The sequence below is a fragment of the Hyaena hyaena genome, unplaced genomic scaffold, assembly GCF_003009895.1.
Source record: "Hyaena hyaena isolate Hyena2069 unplaced genomic scaffold, ASM300989v1 scaffold_154, whole genome shotgun sequence".
Classification (NCBI taxonomy): Eukaryota; Metazoa; Chordata; class Mammalia; order Carnivora; family Hyaenidae; genus Hyaena; species Hyaena hyaena.
In genome coordinates, this window is record NW_024080786.1 from 2,847,766 (window position 1) to 2,869,043 (window position 21,278).

At 43.9% G+C, this 21,278-nt stretch overlaps 1 protein-coding gene across 3 annotated transcripts in view; it reads right to left on the bottom strand.

Moving 5' to 3' along the window:
- Positions 1-21,278, bottom strand: part of WIPF1 (WAS/WASL interacting protein family member 1) — a 128,701-nt gene that overhangs the window by 6,802 nt on the left and 100,621 nt on the right. For all 3 annotated transcript variants that reach the window (XM_039239213.1, XM_039239216.1, XM_039239215.1), the window contains exons 2-6: positions 19,235-19,323; positions 15,200-15,329; positions 8,990-9,157; positions 5,392-6,165; positions 658-870 (exon numbers count right to left, since the gene is read on the bottom strand). In XM_039239213.1, coding sequence (XP_039095144.1) covers positions 658-870; positions 5,392-6,165; positions 8,990-9,157; positions 15,200-15,329; positions 19,235-19,285 — 1,336 coding nt within the window. In that variant the 5' untranslated portion in view covers positions 19,286-19,323. The remainder of the gene's footprint in view (positions 1-657; positions 871-5,391; positions 6,166-8,989; positions 9,158-15,199; positions 15,330-19,234; positions 19,324-21,278) is intronic.

Consider the following 21,278-nt stretch of genomic DNA (forward strand, 5'->3'; position numbering starts at 1 on the left):
GAGAGAAACAAACAGTATCTTCAGTGACAATCTGCTATAAAGACTTATGTAATGAAAGAAGAGAAAACTGCAGAGATCGCTTCTAGTTTTATGCTGAGAAGTTTAAAGCTTGAAATGCTACAAAAGTCACAGATTAGCACATCAATGAAATGCAAAGCAGAGACAGATAAATCCAAGCGACTTTAACTAGAGTGATTAGGACCCAGCCAGTCCCTCTCCGGAGCTGGAGGCTAAAGTTCGAGATACCTTTCTTCCCACTAGTAGGCAAAGAAGTAACTGGCACCCTCTCATAAGAAAGGCAAAGGAAACTGGCTTAAGTCCTATAAACCATGGGGCCTCTTGCCTACAGCCAACTTTTGAGAAAGGTAGGTAAGGTAATAAAAAGGTAAACGACAAAAAAAAATTTTTTTTCTAAGTCCTGGAATCTTCTAGAAAGTTAACCAAAATGAGCCTTACACAATGAGAAAAATGAGCTGCCTTTTTGAAAAGTGGAGGAGGGAAGATTACTACTTTTAATTTGAAATTATCAGAGCAGTGCAGTGTGACAAGAATGAGGTTCATAGAAACAAGAAATGTTAATGCAAACACACACATTTACCATTCAGCTGTTGCCCTATAGGCTGAAAATGTTTCCAAGGAGCTGGGACCCCACCTCACCTTCGCCTGAAGAGTCTTGGAAGCCATTTCTAATTGATGTTGATGGTGGAGGAGGGGGAGGTGCCCCAGCACCAGGCCTGTCGGGAGGAAGAGGAGGCCTAGGTCCACTCCTGGTACTATCCACTCCACTCCTGGATGGCAACTGGGGGGTGGCAGGCAGGGCCCGAGATGTGCTACCATTTCTGCTTATTGGAGGGGGTGGTGGGAGAGGGCCTGGAACAACAAAAAAAAGGACAATATTTAGTGTAATACCTTACCTCCCGCACTACTAATACCATGTCACCATCAATGTGCAATTATTGAACACCTGCTCAATACATGCCCTATAATTGGAGCTTATGGAGAAATTGGAGCTTGTGGAGACTTTCTACGAGATTTAGCCAACCAATCAGTAAGCATATATAAACAGAACTGCACTTAAATATACCTGTATGTGTAAAGAGTGCATATTGATAGTTGTTGGCTTTGAGAGAGTACTGAGATTGGAGGTGGTACAGTCAGGTGGAGAACAGCTGATAATCTGAGTATACGGACAACTGTACACTTTAAAAAACATTTTATAATCTTTTAAATAGCTACTGAACTAATTACTGTGACAATCATGAAATAAATGTCATTTAAAAAAGAGTTACAAAAAGAGTAAGAAGTTATTTTAGGCCTTCAGAGGGACTAGATTCTTAAAATGCACACTGGTATTGCTAATTACACAAGCATGTTTCTGTGATGCACACAGTCTGTTTTCAGGCAGAAGTGGCATCAGGAAACCAATCACCAATCACGGCAGGAGTTCCTTCTTGGTGCTTCCCCTTTGGGGAGGTAGATTAACAGGCAGCAACAAACAGCTAGTGCCTGTGGGTAGCTACGCAGAGCACTGACCCTGAGCAAGCTGGTTACCACATGCAACTAAATTTCTATATACCTAAGAGCACCAGCTAGTCATCTCACAAAACTCTTGCCAGGAATAAGTAGCCAAAAAACAAATAAAAAGTACTCTTTAAGAATTTGAAACCATTAAAAAAAAATTCAGTGGTATGTAGAATCGGAAAATTTTAAGCTCCTAACAATAAAGTAGCATTCTTCTTTATGATAATACAAAAGAAACCTATCTTGCTTGCTCCATCCTCCAAATTCAGAAGCTATTTGGGTTATGAGTAAATTAAAAAAAAAAAAAAAAGGAACCTGAACATTCCTATGCAAATCAAAATGGCCTTAGTAATTATTCCCGGTCTTCAGCAGCGTGCTTCGCTTACAAGATGCTGGCATTTTATGTAAATACGTGCTCTAGCTCCATAAATATAAATACCTCTTATTAACTACAGATTCAGAATCTAACCGGAGGCCCTTAAACCGAACAACACCCACTTGCAGGTATCCCTGCCCGGAAGCCTTGGCCCAAACCCCTGATGGGGGTGAGAGGCGTGTCCAGCCCTAGCTGGCCTCTCAAGGAGTCGTCAGTGCTTTTCCTGGCAGGGTTTATTTACTGCCCCATCTGTTTGCAATTGCTGGAGTCCCGGTCAGGAGGAGATGATTTATTGGAGGGCAAGTGTCTCACATGCTGTGGGTTAACTTCACTGGTACTATCACTACATAACTGTCACTAAATGCAAACTAGACGTTCAATATTATGGGGCCTGGTGCTATATAACTTGATGGACTTGATCTCCCTCTCTCTTTTAACGTAAATGTTCATGTTCCTAACTCTCCAACCTTCTAGGCCGCCTGCCCCAAATCTAGGCATGCATAATAGAAAACAGATTTCAATTTCTAATAATAATAAACCATCATTTATGGAATGGTACTACATGCTAGGGATTAAGATAACCACCATACATACTTGTCTCATTCAAGTCTTACGACCCTGAAAGGTGTAGGGACAACAGATGAGGCCTCTGATGTTGGAAGGTTAAAAAGCTCAAGTCAGGAGGCTAATGAGTGCAAGAGTCCACAATTGGCTCCAAATATGTCAAATTCTAAAGCCCGCATCATGTCAACCCACGTCTCAAAATATAGATGGCCCTGGATGACCTCGCATAGGATCCTGTGGGAATGTAAGTTGGTAAGAATTTTGTAGAGGTCAATTTGGCAAAACATATGAAACCTATAATTTGTCCTGAATACACACTGACCAAAATATTGCATTTCAAGGATTTAATCCAAAGGAAACATAGAAATGCGCAAAAATATTTAGCTACAAGAATGTATTCCCTGTAGTATCTGCAACAGCAAAAATCTAGAGATGGTCCATATGATTAAATAAATTAAGGTACATTTGTAGGCCATTATTATGCAGCCATTAGAAGTCAGGCTATAGAAGAATAGTCAATCATATCAGAAAATGGTAATGAGACTGTTAAATAAAAAACCAACTACCAAATAGTATGCAGAGTGTGATATGGATTTGGTAAACATATATATGTGTATATATAAACATACATGCACATGTTATTTATTTATTTTTCTTTCTTCCTTTTTTGTGTTAGTTAGCTCTATGCCCAACATGGGGCTTGAACTCAGGACCCCAAGTTCAGGAGTCGCATGCTCTACTGACTGAGCCAGCCAGGTACCCCCACAAAACACATTTTAAAAAGACTGAATAGTGGCACCTGGGTGGCTCAGTCAGTTAAGCATCTGACTTTGGCTCAGGTGATGATCTTGTAGTTCTTAATTTTGAGCCCCATCTGGGCTCTGTGCTAACAGCTCAGAGCCTGGAGCCTGCTTCACAGTCTGTGTCTCCCTCTCTCTCTCTCTCACACATTCTGTCCTGTCTCTCTATCTCAAAAAATAAATGTTAAAAAGGTTTTAAAAAAATGACTGAAAAGATAATAAAAATGTTATGAATGATTATTTCTGGATGGTGGTGGTGGTAGGATTATAGATCATTTTTGTCTTCTTTATATTTTTCTGTATTTTCCATAATAAACAGGTGTGACTTAGGTAATCAAAGGAAATAAGAAATAAGGGCACCTGAGTGGCTCAGTCGGTTAAACATCCAACTCTTGATTTCAGCTCAGGTCATGACTCACCATTATTGAGTCTGAGCCCCACCTCGGGCTCTGTGTTGACTGTGTGGAGCCTACTTTGGATTCTCTGTCTTCCTCCCTCTCTGCCCCTCCCCTGCCCGTGCTCTTTTTCTCTCTCTCAAAAATAAGTGAACATTAAAAAAAAAAGAAATAATCAATGTTACAGCGATAGGTCACGGCCTATCCTATTTAGGGGAAGACTGAATCTGTTGATTTGTCTATTTGGTAGAGCCATGCAAAAAGCTCTTCAGTCACTTTGGGGGAAAACCCATAGCGGTTGGCTAAGAAGAACGCATTGCACTTCATTCATCGGACTATCTGTTCTCGTTTGTTCTCTGCAGAATACTTAATGAGATGCCCTGATGTGCAGGGATTGGGCTGAAGGGACTTCTAGTAGCTTTTCAGATTTGTAGCCTACTCTCTGTGGCAGAGTGGTTTCCAGCAGTGGTTCTCAGACTTGGCAGCACATTACAATCCTTGGGGAGCCTCCAGATATCTGGGTGCTCCATCTGTAACCCAGACCAATGAAAGCAGAGACCCTGGGGAAGGGGCCCAGGCATCCACGTTTTAAAGCTGCCCAGGTGATTCTAGAACATGGTCACGTTCGCAGATTCGCACATTCTTAGGTTCTTCAGGTCACAGGGCAAAAGGTTAGCTTCTCCTAAAGAAAAAATGCCGCCCCATCTCTGTGCTGAACGCTTGGAGCGTGGAGCCTGCTTCGGATTCTGTCTCCCTCTCTTTCTGCCCCTCCCCCACTCATGCTCTGTCTCTCTCTGTCTCTCTCAAAAATAAACATTAAGAAAAACAAAACAAAAAAAAGAGAAAATGCCCCATTTCCAGGCATCTTGTATATATAATAAGGTTAAATTTAAAATGTAGATGGTTCTCCTGAACCCATCAATAACCACTGTGAACTAAAAAGCACCTATTATAATTACGAGAGAGTACAAGCTCTAGTGAATCCTCATTTCATTTCATTTCATTTCATGGCGTCTCAAAGTTCTTCCCTTAGACCCAGTTTTCTCAGCCCTGGGATGGGCGGGGCAGGGGGCACAGACAAGCTTCAGAGGGGCTTTAAATCCACCAAATAGCCGGCAGATTCTGAGCATTTCTATGAACAAAAGGCCTATACCTTTATCCGATTCTCGAAGGGATTTAGGTGCCAGAGATGTTACCAAACAGCAAAATGGACTCTAACATTTGTCCTTAATGAGCAGAGGGAAGCGGCCTCAAAGTTTGACCAATGGAGAGAGCGATACAGGAAAAGTTCATTAGCTCTTAAATAACTGCCCTTGTTGGAATAATGGGTCCCTCTTGCAGGAGGTGGGAATTTATTTGCCCCATTAAGACAGCTGAAATGCACTTTAGGAAAGGCGGGGCAGCAGAGCCGTGAGCACATTTCAGGACAGAAGGTGAAGGTTCTAGACTCATCCTATTGACTAGCTTGTGATCGTTTGACTTTGTAAGTTGCTCAGTCTTCTCCTCTCTAAAATGCAGACAGAAATAGCAGCCCCGCAGCCCCCCCCCACCTTCCTCAGAGGTTTACATGAGGTCAGGGATTAAGTGTCACATGTTAAGTGACATGTTAAGATCAGAGTGGCCGTGCCAAGAGTTCACTTAAGCTTCTGTTGGGTTCCATTCACTTGCATGGGGGTTAGTGACACAGGGGCAGGGTGGGCTGTGGGAGGACAACTCGCCCCAGGTGCTGCCTTACCTGATCTGCCTGGTGGGTCCCTCACTGGAGGAGGGGGTCTCTCACTGGGCGGGGGAGGAAGAGGGCCCGAGCGTCCTGGTGAAGGTAAGGGGGGTGCAGACGAAGAAGTAAGGGACAGATTCCGCTGCGGGAGTCTTGGGGTTTCATCACCACCACTGGAACCCGGAGGCAGGGGAGGAGGGCCGGGTCTGCTTGGTGGTGGTGGCGGCGGTGGGGCCTGTGATGAGGAGGAAGGCCTTGGGGTAGAAGGCACTGGGGGCTTGCTGTTCTGAGGAGGAGGGGGTGGGACCCCTTCCCTGTGGATGGAGGGCCTGTTGCCCACTGGAGGAGGCGGAGGAGGGGGTTTGTCATCCAAGGCCCTGCTGGGGGTTGGGGGCAGGGGAGGCCTGCTGGAGAAGGGTGAGGAGGTGCCTGAGGGCGTCTGGCGCACTGAGCCTCCTCCAAAAGCAGCACCTCGATTTCCAGGGAAAGGGGGAGGAGTTGGCCCAGGGCTGGGTTGCCTGGGGGCCCCAGGCACGGGTGGGGACCCTCGGTTGTGCAGACTTGACTGAATGGGTCTTGGCGTATTAGGTACTGGAGGGGGAACGCTATCAGGCTTTGCGCCCACGTCGGGCCTCGGGGGAGGCATTCGGTTCCTCTGCGGCTCTGGGGGGCCACTTCTGTGGCCTGGGGAAGGCACAGGAAATCTCCCTGCGCCACTTGGGGGTGAGAAAGGTTTGGCAGATGTGGATCTTCCTCCTGGTGGCAAAACTGGGGGTCGGCTTCCTCCAGAATCTGAAGAAGAGAAAAAAGAAAAAATCCAGTTAGAAAATTAGGACACCTCCCCTTAAAATCAGAGAACTGGAGTGTATTCTCAGCTACTGGAAGTCCTTTCCTAGATGCTATAAAGTATAGGTGACTATCATTTATATAAATCAGGTTCTGTGTGGTCCTTCCTGGAGGCAGAAAGACACAGATCCCTGTGTACCTGCTGGTTCCAGGTTCTACAACCTGGCAGCTTTCAAAAGGGTTCTGGAGAGCTCTCTTGGCATTACGTGTGGACAAGAACCAGGAGAAAGTTGGGAAGGGTTCTGGAGAGAGATTGCTGTTGCTTACGAGAAGAGAAGAACCAGATGGTGCGGCTGCACGGGATTGCTGGTAATGATTCTCTTTCTCCCTGTCACCATCCCTGTCTTCCCGTGCCTGCACCTCTCTGGTTTGAAAAAATAACGTAGGCACGTTAGGTGAAAAATTAGTTCTCCCGATGTAAATCTCCCTATGGGTGGGCTTACTTTGTCTCTTTGAATAAAATTCCCAAGAGAACGTGGAAGAATTGGAACTGAAATAAGAAAGCACTAACAAAAGAGAAAGAAACTGTCAACGTGTAATCGAAAGACTCGACATCAGGGGTTGGTCTTAATCTGCAAAGAAGCAGGATGCTACGCAAGTGTTTTTCCTTACTGAGTCAACTTCCATTTCAACATTGGCAGGTCACAACAACTCTACTATAGCATTAATATTAAACGTGCTTTGGTTCAACGAAGGGAGGCCAAGTTATGGAAAAAATTCAAACTACCACCCCAGAATTTCTTGAAACCCAAGGTAATTCTCAAAAAATGGTTAGCCTAAAAACTTCCACCACTTCAGCTATAAGCTAATTAAGGTACCAAATATTTACTGAGGACCTGCTGTATATCAGCCATTATTCTCTACAGGCTAAAAGAGGAGTAAATAAAATTGAAAAGATCCTGCCTTCCTGTGGTTTACAGTCTTGTGTGGGAGATACATAATAAGCCAGAAAACATGGAAATATTTTCAGAGTTTTAAGTATTAAGAAGAAACTAAAATAGGTTGATGAGATGGAGAGACCAGGATACATGGGGTGGCTGGCTGGGGATAGCTTTTCTGACGATGTGACATTTGAGCTGAGGCCAGCAATAGAAAGATGATGAAGAAGGTGGTTTGGGCAGAAGGCCAGCAGGGGCAAAGGCCCTGGGTGGGAATGAGTTATAAGGTGAAAAACCGAGGCTTGTGTGCCTGGGGCACAGTGAACATGGAGAAATCTAGCAGATGGACCCTGAGTGGCCAGCAGGGGGTCAGGTCCTCAGGGGTTTTGGAAACCAGAGGAGTTCAGATTTTATCCAAGACACAGTAAGAGACATTTGGATGGATTTATACAGCGGAGTAAGAGGAACTTTAGAGAGAATTTTTAATTTCAACTTCAGTAATAGAAAAAAGGTGTATTTCCCTTACTGTGTGCTATGTCACCAGCTTGTGATAAATTCTGTCTTCCAAGTTCAGATTAAAGCTACAGGTATTAGCCATGTATATATCACACAGCTAGTATTCATTACGTGGATGGTATACTATGATGATGTATACATATGGTATACCATTTTGGACACGAACTTAAATTCCATCTTCATTTTATTATTATTAAAAATTTTTATTTATTATTTTTGAGAGAGAGAAAGCACATGAGCAGGAAAGGGGCAGAGAGAGAGGATGTGGGGGGGTGGGTGCAGAGGATCCAAAGTGGGCTATGCGCTTACAGCAGACAGCCCAGTGCAGGGCTTGAACTCACAAACGGTGAGAGCATGACCTGGGCCAAAGCCAGATGCTTAACCAACTGAGCCACTCAGGCGCCCGTTCATTTTATTCTTTTACTTCCAGTTGTCTTTTGCCTTAATTTCTTCACCTATTGTTAAAGTACTGAATTTGTCAGCTGCCTCTTTTTTGAAATGGGTTTTAAATAAGTCAATTTAAAGGTAAATGCAGGTCTGGCAAGATAGACTCTCTCATGTTATCAAGTCTCTTTCTAGATTTTGACCATCCAACTGCTAACTAGTCAGATAACCCTGAGGATTCAGTGGCTTTATCTTCATGATTGTGAGACTTTCATACTTTCCCAACAGACCTATTAAACGACACAGAATCAGAAAGAAAATTCTTCCAACACAATAAACATTTATACAGAAAGTTTTATGGTAAAACATCGAGCTTCACACACTTTGCAAAGTTTTTTTATTTGGTCATGACCAGATTTTTCAATTTTTCTGTCTGCCACCAGGTTCAAAGACAATCCTGTAGGGACTCGTTTCCCTGTGACAATATTTAGGATCACTGGCCCTCACCTGCCAGATGTCTGTCATGCAAAACACCTTTTTAGATTTAGTGAGATATGTAATTATAGTGCATAGAACATGCTCCACACTGTGCTCAAAAAGAGGCTCACAAGTATTTACTACACTAGATGGCTGGGTCAGGCTACCTCACAAAGAAAGGTGAATTTGCCAGGTCACCAGGCAGACTTTCCAGGGGTGGCAACTTCCATTTGCTCCTCCTTTTTCTTCCCACTCTAGCTCACCCTTTAGAAAAGTACAAAAAAGTCCAAGTTGCCCCTAGGCCACTGGACAAATACTTAACAGCTCAATGGAGCTGTCTGATTTTGGTTAAAAAAAAAAAAGATGCTAAATAGAGTCTTTTTTATAAAGCAGTGCTAACATTTCAAGCCATCTACAGTGTTTTAAAGGGCACAGTGCTTAGAGGGGAGGCTGAGTCTCCAAACCACCGAACTCTGCCGCCTCTTATTACTAAGAGAGAAAGAAGGTCTCCTTACCACTCTCCCTGTTGGCTGTGGATCTCAGCTTCGGCATCCCAGCCTGGAACAGTCCTCCCAAACCAGGCGGTCCACCCCCTCCGAAACCGCCGCCGCCGCCTCCGCCACCGCCACCTCCTCCACCACCACCAAAGCCACCACCGCCACCAGCACCACCTCCTTTAGGCTCTGCAGGAGGAAGAAAACACAATCTCTTCACCACGTATGAAAACATCACCGGAGTACTTCACAGCCTGAGCCCAAGTAAACAATACACAATGAGGCTCAAACTGGGAGCTGGCTCAAACTGGGCCTATGGGGGACTACTGGGATTTCATTAAAATGCAGGAGTTTAAGGGCTCCCCCTGCCCCCAGTCAGAGAAGGGGTGGGGGTTGGTTTCTGTTTCACCCCAGGGCAGTCACAGGGCCCCTGTTGGGAGAATCAGTAATACATGATGACTTGCCTCAGACCCCCTCTTGGCTAGCTGCTATGGGAGTTAATATCTATATCTTGAGATTTGGTAAATAAAAGATTCTTCAAAGAAAGTCCATCTGAAGGGAGGGGGAGATACAATAAAAGGTGAGAAGAAAGGAAACTAAAACTAAAGAGAAGAAAATAAAATACCCCATAACTTTACTCCCTGGAAATGGATGTTATTTCGTATTTTTTCTTGTTAGTACTTATTTTTAAGGACTTGTTAAGAACTTAAAGAGTTGAGGGGCGCCTGGGTGGCTTAGTCCGACTTTGGCTCAGGTCATGATCTCACACTTTTTGAGTTCGAGCCCCACGTTGGGTTCTGTGCTGACAGCTCTGAGCCTGGAGCCTGCTTCAGATTCTGTGTCTCCCTCTCTCTCTGCCTCTCCCCTGCTTGCACTCTGTCTCTCTCTATCTCTCAAAAGTAAATAAGCATTTAAAAAAATTTTTAAAAAAGAGTGGTTAAGTATTTTTCTTGTTAGTACTTATTTCTTGTTACTTATTAGTACAGTTGTTAGTAGGTATTTTTTCCTGTTAGTACTTTAATATTTTATGGATTTTTTCTTAAAATTAAGACCAGATTCACTAAAAAGCTTTCAGCCTACTCTTTTCACTTAACACTTTTTTGTTAGCATTTCCTATGTCCTTAAGTAATCTTTCAAAACATGTGTTTAAGGGGCTGCATTGCGTTTGAGAACATGAATATATTGTAGTTTATTTGACCATCTATTTATTTGAGGGCCTTATGGGTTGATTTCAAATTTTTAATATCATAAAGCCAAACAGGAGGTTTAAACATTAAAAAAAAAAAATCCCTGCAATTTAAGATGGTATGAAGATTTTATTTTGCATTTATTTCCCTCAAACTGTGGAAGATTCTGAAATGGGCAAACAACAGCAACAGCAACAAAGAAAAAGGTAAGTATCCTGTTTCCCAGGTCTTGGAGCTATTCTACAACTCTTCTAGTTGTAGAGAACTGATGATAATTGTCCAGAGGAATGTAAATTAGTTGTGTTCAGTGGATTTTGCACCTATTTGTAAATTAATTTCCCCTCTGATCTGCCTAATGCGTGTGGTACTTTGAATTTTCCTTTGAACTGGTAACATTATACTGCTTCCCTCATTAATCAGTGAGTTAAATTAAATATCTGACTTATGTTTATTTTATATCCGTAATGAGAGCCATGATTATACCCTCTTTTAAAAAAAGGATCTCATAATAAAATACGTATGTATGTCTGTTTGTATTTATGAGGTTAAACATTGTTGCAATTTCTATCCCTGGAAAACTTTCTAGAGTCTTTGACAAGTATTATATGAAATCTACATATTAACAGGGTAGAATTGACACTTTTATGACATTTAGACCATTGGGAAATATGGTAGATTCTCCCATGTCTTCTAGTTTATCCAATGAAGATTTACAATTTTCATGATATGGGTCACATACTCTTCTTGTAGGGATACTTTGATACATTTTTCTTTGTTGAAATTGTGAAGAGGGTGCTTTTCCCCTTTTGTAATTGGTTATCACTAGAATCAGAAAATTTCATTTGATATCTAAGAAACCATTTTGCTATATTTTCTAAATTAAAATTTATAAAAAGTTTATTATCTTGGATTTTCTAGTAGACATGGTCTACAAATAATAAAGGCTTTGCCTCCTCTTTTCTAATAGCTGTGTATCTTATCTTAGTTCTAGTTTGTTTAAGTAGTAACTCTGATGACTGGACTTGCATGCAATATAAATTATTAATATTGCTAAACTAAAGGCAACCACAGTTTGATTTTAATGAGCACACTTTTAATGTTTCAAAGTTACATTCTATTCAAACTATTGGTTTGAAATAGGTTTTTTCCCTTCTAAGTATTCACAGTCAGCAAGGATCCTCTGTTTTAGGTTTTTGAGACTTTCTTGGGGGATGCCTAGGTGGCTCAATTGGTTAAGTGGCCAACTCCTGATTGGCTCAGGTCATGATCTCACAGTTCATGGGTTCAAGCCCCATGTCAGGTTCTGTACAGCACAGAGCCTACTTGGGATTCTCTTTCTGCCCTGTCCTTACACCTCTCAAAATAAATGAATATATTTAAAAACAAAACAAAAACAAAAAACAACTTTCTTATGGCATGGAATTTTATCAAATGCCTATTCAGGATTTACTGAGATGATTATATAGTTTTCTTTATGTGATATGACGGGTTAATAGGCTTTCTAATATTAAAAATGAGATAATCCCTGATCTTGGTGAATTATTCTTTTAATATACTATTGAATTAGATGTTTTTGGTTTAATTAGTATCCTCTCATCTATGATCATAAGTCTATAGTAGGGTTTCTTTTTTTTTTTAAATTTTTTTTTAATGTTTTACTTATTTCTGAGAGAGAGAAAGAGGCAGCATGGGCAGGGGAGGGTCAGAGAGAGAGGGAAACACAGAATGAGAAGCAGGCTCCAGGCTCTGAGCTAACTGTCAGCACAGAGACTGAAATGGGGCTTGAACCCACGAACCGTGAGATCATGACCTGAGCCAAAGTCGGATGCTTAACTGACTGAGCCACCCAGGCACTTGTATAGTAGGGTTTCTTAACCTTGAAACCACTGACACTTTAGGTCAGATAATTTTTTTAAAAATATTTATTTATTTTGAGAGAGAAAGAGAATAGAGGAGGGGCAGAGAGTGAGGGAGAGAGAATCCCAAGCAGCCTCTGTGCTGTCAGCACAGAGCCTGATGCAGGCCTTGACCTATTACAAAATCAAGAGTCGGGCGCTTAACCAGCTGAGTCACTCAGGAGCCCCTCAGATAATTCTTTATGGTGGGTGGCTGTCTTGTTCTCTGTAGAATGTTTACAGCATCCCTGGCCTCTACCCACTAGATGTCAGTAGGAACCCCTCCTTCACCAAGTTGTGACAACTACAAATGCCTCCAAACATGTGGCACTTCCCCTGGGACACTGATATATAGCTTTCCTTTTGTGTTTGCATTGCCTTGGTCAAGTTCGAGGTTAGGGTCATGCAGGTCTCATCACGTCTACCAGAGAGCTTTCCATTTCTTCTTAAGTTTGGGAATAATTTGTATAGCACTTGAATTAGCTGTTTCTTACAATCTGGAAAAATTTACTGATAAAATTGTCTGGCTCGAAACTTTCTGAGAGAGTAAGCAGCTTGATAAGTTTTCAGCTTTTCTCTTGCTCACTGAAGCTTCCTGAGTGAGTTTTGGTAAATTTTAATTTCTTTAAGATTTTAACATGTTTTAGTGTATAAATTCATCATAGCATCCTTAACTTTAGAAAATCTGCTTGAATCTCTTACGAATCTACATTTGAGTCCTTAATTATTCACTTGTGTTTTCTTTTTTTGCTTAGATTGATCAAAAGTCTGTTTAGCTCTGTGTATATTCAAGATGTAGAGCTTTCTGGGAAACCTATGGGAGCTCTGCTGATAGAAGAAATAATCTGATAGTGAACTGACCAGGATTACTTCACCTAACAAATCAAATTACAGTAATAATTTCTAGAAGTGTATGCAAAATTGCTTCCATATAAAAGTATGCACTTTTATTAATTTTAATTATTACCAATAATAACATCCTTGTCATTCAAATATTACTCATTAATTAATGACACATTTTGGAATACTGCATTTACATAGGGTGCCTTTACATGGTACCGATCACTCAAAGAGACTGATGTACCATCAGACACCACGCGTCAGTGTTCTTAACCTGGAACATTTGTGCATCTTCCAGCCAGAGAAGCTAAAGTAGTTGAAGATAAGTAACTGGCTCCAGGTTACTTCATTAGTAATCACACTGCAGGGTAAGGGCTGAATTAAGTGCTATGATGCCGCTTGTCCAGCTCTTGATTTCAGCTCAGGTCATGATTTTATGGTTCGTGAGAATGAGCCCCAAGTCAGGCTTGGACTGACAGCATGGAGACTGCTTGGGATTCTCTCTCCCTCTCTCTCTGCCCTTTCCCTGCTTTGTGTGTGCGTGCTCTCTCTCTCTCTCTCTCAAAATAAAAACAAACAAACTTAAAAAAAGAGTTATATATAACCATGGTCAACATTTTGACATAGGACCCAGGGAGGTTTCAGCTGCAAACAAATAAAAAACTATGGATGGGTTTTGCCACTTGCAAAGAGCCTGTGGAACAATACAGGTGTCCGCTAAGTGCATGGACAACAAGGGCATGCCCTGGGTTGCATCCTGTGTCCACAAAGCAAAGTGCATTCTTAAACATCACTCAGCAGCTGGAAAGGAGAACTAATATTTATTTCCACTTAAGGGGAGGAGAAGAGGACTGTGAAGAACACAATTAGTTTCCAATAGCGGATTCAGGAATAGGCAAGAGACAGGCCAGTGTCCTTCAACATCAGCGGGGAATTCACATCCACCTCTCTCGAGCCCCGGGCCCCTTCCCATGTGGAGAGAACAACTGAGTTCCGTCCCAAAGGTCGGCAGTCTGTGGAGCTCCTCGGGCCCTATAACCAGGCACCAAGACTCACACAGCCTTGGACCAAGTCTTCCCAGAGCTAAGTGGTGCCGGGTGCCCCTCAAGGAGAACCTTGTGCTACCAACCAAGAGGACTAAGAGATTATAAAATAACCGTATCAGTTTTGTGGGCATTTTGGCTAAGCGGTAACTGTGTCAAGTCAAGGGCAAAGCACCCTATTGCTAGTTTTGGAGATGGGTGTTCTCTCCTCTGTGACACATAGCCTGGTAACCGAGCCACATGTAGAAGCCTTTGTCTTGGCCTTCCTCGTTTCCACTTTCTCCCACACGCATGTCCTCACCTAACTCTCGGCCTTCTATCTCCTCTACCCGTTAGGTGCTTCTCCTAGAAATTCCTTCTGAACACTTCTAATCCTCTACTTGGCTAAAATCCTGCATCACCTTCCAATATCTACGAGGCTCCCTCTGGTGATTTTGGAAAGTCAATCTATTTCCTCTGGAGCCCAAACGGGATGTGTGCGTAGGATGTATTTCGGGGCCATCTAGCTGGCAGTGGGGAGGCTCCTGGAACGTGAGGAGACAGTCTTGAGGCCTGGTTATTAACTACCAGTAGATTCTAGTCATGGATACATTTTCCTTCTGCTGCAAATGCTAACAGGAGCCCTGTTTGTTTATACATACTCTGCCTTGTTCTAGAAAGTATCTCAGACTTATGATGGGTAGATAAGCACAACTGTGATCTCATTTCCTCTCTCTCCCAGCTTCTGAAAATTGCGTCTTACACTTGAATGACCTATTCCGGACCACAAAACATCTTTGCATGGTCTCGTCTGATGCTCACGGCGAACCCATGAGAGCAGTAGAACGCGTCTTATCTCCGCTTTACTGCCGAAGACAGGAAGGCTGGGCAATGGTAAGGGACGGACGTGCCGGAGCTCGAACCTATATCCTCCGATTCTAGGGCTCTTTTGAGTCTAGGGCTCCCTCCATATTTCATGCTGCCTTTTGATCTGTGGCGCAAACAGCAATGGGTTAACTTCCCGAAAGCGTTGTGAATAATTCAGAGAATCGCTGCTGTGTGTGTCTTGGACAAAGAATTATTATACTGGCTGCCTGCAGCCTTAGAGGGAACCCAAGCCAGAGCTGTGGCTACAATGAGTGTTACAGTCCCTTATTTTGCTAGTTTTGCAGCTGTTGTTAACCAAAAAAAAAAAAAAAAAAAAAAATCTTTTTGGAAGGGTAAGGTTGAGTTGATGGTTAGGCCATAAATCATGTATCTCCATGGAAAACAGCTTTGTTCACTTACTGTCCAATATCGGTGCACTTCTGTCATTGGTGACTGTCTTCTTCAGCTTCTTCCCTTTGCTGATGTCAGAGAGAAGTGCATTTCTCCCAGCCTGCTCGGACTTATTCAAAGTAGGCTTTTCTGTATTGGCCTAAAAGGAAACCAGGCACACTTGAATTCATTTCTCGAATTAAAACTCACATACTACAACACTCAGTGGGGACAGCTAGAGTACTGGAAGCTTGTTACTGAGGTTCTTGGCAAGAGGCTGTAAATTCTCCAGAAGTTTTAGATCCGATGTCATTCTTTTTAAGACCCAGACATTTGGGAACAGATGCAGCGATAAATTACATTCATTTTTAATGCAGGAAGAGTCAGTCCCTGATAAAAGGCTCTAAAAATTCAGACCACAACCTGGCCATAACCAATGGAGCCGCGGTTGGATGGGAAGAGACGAGAAGGGAATTTTAAGTCTAAGAGGGTTCTGCTGGATACCATGAGGCTTCATACTCCAGAACGTGCACTGAAGATCAGTTTCTCCTTGGCATTGTTTAGAGCTAACTGGATGCAAGCGGAAAATGGTCTCTAGCAAAAAGGGTCAGTCAGCTGTATGTTTTTTAAATCCACCGAAGTGTTAGAAAATCATCCCCCTCTCTACATTGCCAAAGACTTTTCTTCCTTTTTAATTTAAGCCAGACCTGAGGTGTAATTTACATGTAGTATAATCACTCTTTTAGGATACAGTTCCACCAGTTTTGACAACCATACACAGTCATGTAAGCACCACCACAATCAAGATATAGAACACATCCGTAACCCCAAAAAGTTCCCGCAAGTCCCTTGCCGGAGGTGTTTTCAATATTCAATGCCTTTGAAAGCTTAGCTCACGTAGACTGCAGAGTAGACAGAGGTGGTGGTTTAAAATGTTTAGATATTTTCTCATTTTTCCAGAATTCCTGGGAAAGATCCCTGCTATGAAAGTGAGATCTTTCTCAGGGTTATTTGAGGAATGGGGACACGAGGAGCCCAGCACACAGGGCCTGGAAGTAGGCATGTGCCTGTGTCTGTCACATGTGGAAACTGGCTTGGTCTGGTCTGGCCCCAGGGACAGTTGGCTTACCCAAACCCAAAGGTTCTAGGTTGGCCCTGGCCCTTCTGGAAGGATCTGACTCCAGAAGAGCCAGTGAGGGGCACGGGAGGCAAAGCCAGGGCGATTTTAGTTGGATCCCTCACCCGGCGATTTAGTGTCAGAGTTAGAGGCAGAGGGGAAGCTCAGGAAAACCCCGACGCAGGCTACATGGAATCTCTGTGTTAAGCTGGGAGGGTCCTGAAATCATGTATAGAGTATTGTTTGTTCATAATAACAGCGTTTATCATGTATATAGCTTTTCCTCTGGGCCAGGCACTACTTTTAGAACTTTTATGTGTTTTAATTCATTTGGTCCTCATCAGCCCTGTGAGTCATTATTTCCATTTTACAGACAAGGAAATAGAGCACAGGGAAGTGGAATCAAGTGCTCCGGTCACCCAGCTTATCAGAGGAGGAGGAGGTAGCATTCAAACCCTGGCTGCCTGTCTCCATGGCCTTCCCTGTTAACTCAACAGAAGGGTAAACGTGGGATCTCCAATGCCCCTTTGCTCAGACTGGGGAGATGCTGTTAAAAGGGTACAAACTCACAACTACAGGATGAATAGGTCCCCGGAGATCTGTTGCACAGCCCAGTGATTACAGTTAACAATACCACATTGTAAGCTTCAAACTCGTTAAGAGACTACATCTTAAAACATTTTTGCCAGAAAAAAGGAATGATAATTACGTGATGTGAAAGAGGGGTCAGCAAAAGCTAAGGTTGCAATTACATTGTGATACATAACTGTAGCAAATCAACACCTTGTGTTACTTAAACTTACACGGTGTTCCATGCCAATTGTATCTCGGTTAAAGAAAATAACAGCAGTCCCTTCCCCACCTGCCTCCAACACTCCCCTGAAGCAAGCATGTTAACAGCCGTTCTCAGCAATCTGTTCCAGACATGCTCTTCACATGCACAGTTCGCTTGTGCTAAGAGTCACCTTCTATTCCTCTGAAACTGTTTTTTTTTTTTTTTTGAACTTAACAACACATCTTGACATTTTGGAAAGAACTTTTATTTATTAGAAAAAAATTTTTTTTGAGAGAGAGAGGGAGAGAGAGAAAGCATGAGCAGAGGAGGGACAGAGAGAGAGGGAGACACGGAATCTGAAAGCAGGCTCCAGGCTCTGAGCTGTCAGAAGAGCCCGATGCGGGGTTCGAACCCACGAACCGTGTGATCATGACCTGAGCCGAAGTCAGACGCGTACCTGACTGAGCCACCCAGGTGCCCCTTGGAAAGAACTTTTAAAATTACCTACTGTCTTCATTTTAAGGATGAAAAAAAAATCTGAGGCCTAGAGAGGTTAAGCACTGGCCGTCTTACCAGCTTGGGGTCAGCAATTTTCACCAACCTCCTGTTATGCCTCCAATTTTATTTTGGTGCCTGACCTCCTCTCAGGGGGCGGTCCCACTGACCCACTATCCCACTAGACAGTGCCCTATGATGGTCACCAACCCCCCTTTCCCTTTGCTCATCTCTATATCTGATTTCTCTAGGATCTTGCTTTCAGTCACAGAATAATGGATGGAAATGAGTTGACAGGACAAATTTCAGTCACTCGGGTACAACTTGTATGACTAGTGTATCATCTCAGCTACCTGTATTGTTCATTTAATATCTTTCATTAAGTCGGTCCACTATACTATTTATTATACTATTTTTCAGTGAATATTTTCTTTTAAATTAACTTGCTTTTAAATCCTCCGTTTGTGTACTAGTTATAATTTTTAGAACATGCATTAAAATAAATACATGAGCACTAAAATAAAATAAATAATTAATCCACGTACTTACCCAGCTGGTGGTATAAAACCATGCTTTGGGGGAAATACAGATAAACAAATCCTGCTACGTTAGTGAGATCAGAACTTCTCAAACTTCTCAGTGAAGGACCAGTTAAAAAACTTTTTTTTCCCCAACGCATCTTGGACTGATACTTTTGTAACAATTAATTTGTAGAAAAATGAATTGGTTAAAAAAAGAGACACACAACAGACATAACACTGTTGTCAAATTGCTGTGTATCTTCACGCTGACTCTCATTTCTGTACCTGCCCAGCAGCCTGAGGACCACAAGCCAATTAATGGTCCTTTCTTACAACCCGGTTCCAACTTAAGATGGGCTACATAAATGTGTCCTGGGGAAGCCTGGGCAGAGACTTTTCCTCTCTGAGCCTCAGTTTCCCCAAGTGAGAAATGAAGGACCCAGCACTGTGAGGCTCCTCAGTAGAGAAGCCTCACAAGGAGAGGGAGTTAATGGGGCAACGGGGTGTCTGGGGACCTTTCCGTAGCACCACGTGCAGGGTTGTGGGTTTCCGGTGAGAGGATGCACTCACTTCTGATGACAGGTCTGCCAAGAGACCAGGGGAGCCCAGTGAAGAAATTCCATTGGAAAGTGGACATTTAAATGCAAGGAGAGATTTAAAGAAGGATGTGAGTGTGGGGGAAGTGCAGATGAGGGGTGGTGGACAATATTTGCAAAAAATACAGAGTGGGAATAAAGGGGGAAAGGCAGAGAAAAAGAAAAGAGTGAGTGTGCCAGAAGCTTTAACAGACGCATCCCATACAGACAGAGAGACCTGGGTTTCTGGACTGTCCTGTCCAGAATTTAAAGGCTAAAAGTTGAGTCCACTTGAATGGAAACCGTGCACGCCAGGCAGAACCCCTGTGAACACCTCTCGGTCTGGTGTGTGGGAAGGAAATGGAATGAATGCACATTCCACACGTGTACTTGGCATTGCCTAGGACCTCTGACAACCAACGTTACAGGGTCTCAGGGCCTGGCCCACTCTGGACTGGTAAAACCTGCCGTGCAGTATTTAGGCCAGAATGCGAATACGTTGAAAACAAATACATGTGTGCCAGGTTTGACTTCCTCTGGCCTGCTCTGGCCACCAGTGATGGATGGCGATGAGCTACTCACCAGAGCAAACGTCGGTGGGGGCGGGGGCGCAGGAGGGGGAGGGACGGGCATCTTGGACAGTTACACTTTCAACAGTCTTGCTGATGAATCTGTAAAAACAAAACAAAAAGGAACAAAACATGGTCATGTATTAGACTTTTTATTTATTATTATTATTTTTTATTTTAGAGAGCAAGCAGGAGAGAGGAGCAGACGGAGAGACAAAGATTTTTTAAAATATTTTTTTAGATGTTGATTCATTTTTGAGAGAGAGAGAGAAAGACAGATTGTGGGTGGGAGAGGGACAGAGAGAGAGGGAGACACAGAATCCGGAGCTGGCTCCAGGCTCCCAGCTGTCAGCACAGAGCCCGTCTGATGTGGGGCTTGAACTCATGGACCGTGAGATCATGACCTGAGCAGAAGTCAGACACTTAACCAACAGAGCCACCCAGGCACCCTGAGAATTTTCTTTTAATGTTTTATTTATTTTTGAGAGAGAGTGTGCAAGCGGGGCGGGAGGGGGCGCAGAGAGACAGGGACAGAGGATATGAAGTGGGCTCCTTGCTGACAGGAGTAAGCCTGATGCGGGGCTTGAACTCATGAACTGTGAAATCATGACCTGAGCTAAAGTCATCTGTTCAACCGGCTGAGCCACCCAGGTGCCCCCAGAGAGAGAATTTTAAGCAGGTTCCACACTCAGTGCAGAGCCCGATGCAGGACTTGATCCCAGGACACTGGGATTGTGACCTGAGCTGAAATCAAGACTCGTAAGCTCAACAGACAGAGCCACTCAGGCTCCCCTAGACTTTTTAGTAATACTCTGTCCTAATCTTCCTTCCCTCCTTCCCACCACCACAGTGACAGCTATTCACACAAGCCAACCTTTATAAGGGGTGGAATTACCTTTACAACATTGCTAAGATGTTACCCTTCTGGGGGAAGGATCCCAGCAGGGGAGGTTTCTGAGCCAAGATGCCTAAAGACACTGGAAGCAGCCCTGGTACCGCACAGCGCTCAAATCCTCCACCGGCCAGAGCCGGTGGGGGGAATGACACCCGGAGTGACCCGGGCCTGGGGCCTGAGTCAGCTGGAAGGTGACCTTAAATCTGCTAGAAATGCATCCCCGGTAAATCTGATGTTCAAGCGGTCCCTCGTCCCCACACATTCCCACGACGACGACATCCTATTTGGCTCTCCCGCTCCCGCCCACTGGCATCTGCCGCTTTTCTCCTTGCGGATGCCTGGCGTTCGCCTGGGTCCGGGCACAGCACACACTGTAGGGACGCAAACACCAATCCTTTTCTGGTCTTGCCCACCAAGGTCTTACAGTCTTCCAAGAAAGAAGACAGGGATAAAGTAAAGCAGGCGGGGAAGATGGGCAAGGCGGCTGGATTCCTATCTTTGTGCTCCCTGGCATTCCTTATGGGATCTAAGTTTTTAAAAAGAAGGGAAAAAAGAGTCCAGGTCCAAAACTCTTGAGTCCCAGGCTGCTGACTAGAAGTACACTTCCTTAGAAAAGCTTTGTGCATGGTGTGCCGGCTCCAGGAACAGGAGGAAAGCCAGGCTCTGCGGGGTGTGGGAGAGTGCAGGGGAAACCTGGCCAGTGGCAGCGGGAAGGGGGAAGCCTGGCAAACATCAGGGGCTGAAGAAAGTTTCCCAGGAGCTCCCCGGCCACAGACCCACCTCCCTTCCCTGCCTCCCCACCCCCCCTTCAGAGTTCCATCCCAGAGTCTCATCCAAAGCCCCAGATCCCAGCACACAGGGCTGGCCTCACCCACCTTCTCACCCTTAAGTAATCCCAGCTCCTCCCACCCAGTCCTTGCTACTCAAGTGCGGTCCTGGGCCCTCAGCAAGGGCACCATCACCCCGAGCTGTTGGAAATGAAGAATCTCAGTCCCTCTCCCCACCACCGAATTTGTTTCAGCATTTTAGCAAGATGCCGAGGTGATTCATATGCACTAAAATTTGAGATGCCTGTTGGAGAATCTGAGCCTTAAACCAGGGGGCAGCCTGGGGCATTCACCACCTGAACTACATGGAACATGTGTCGTGAATTTCAAACACT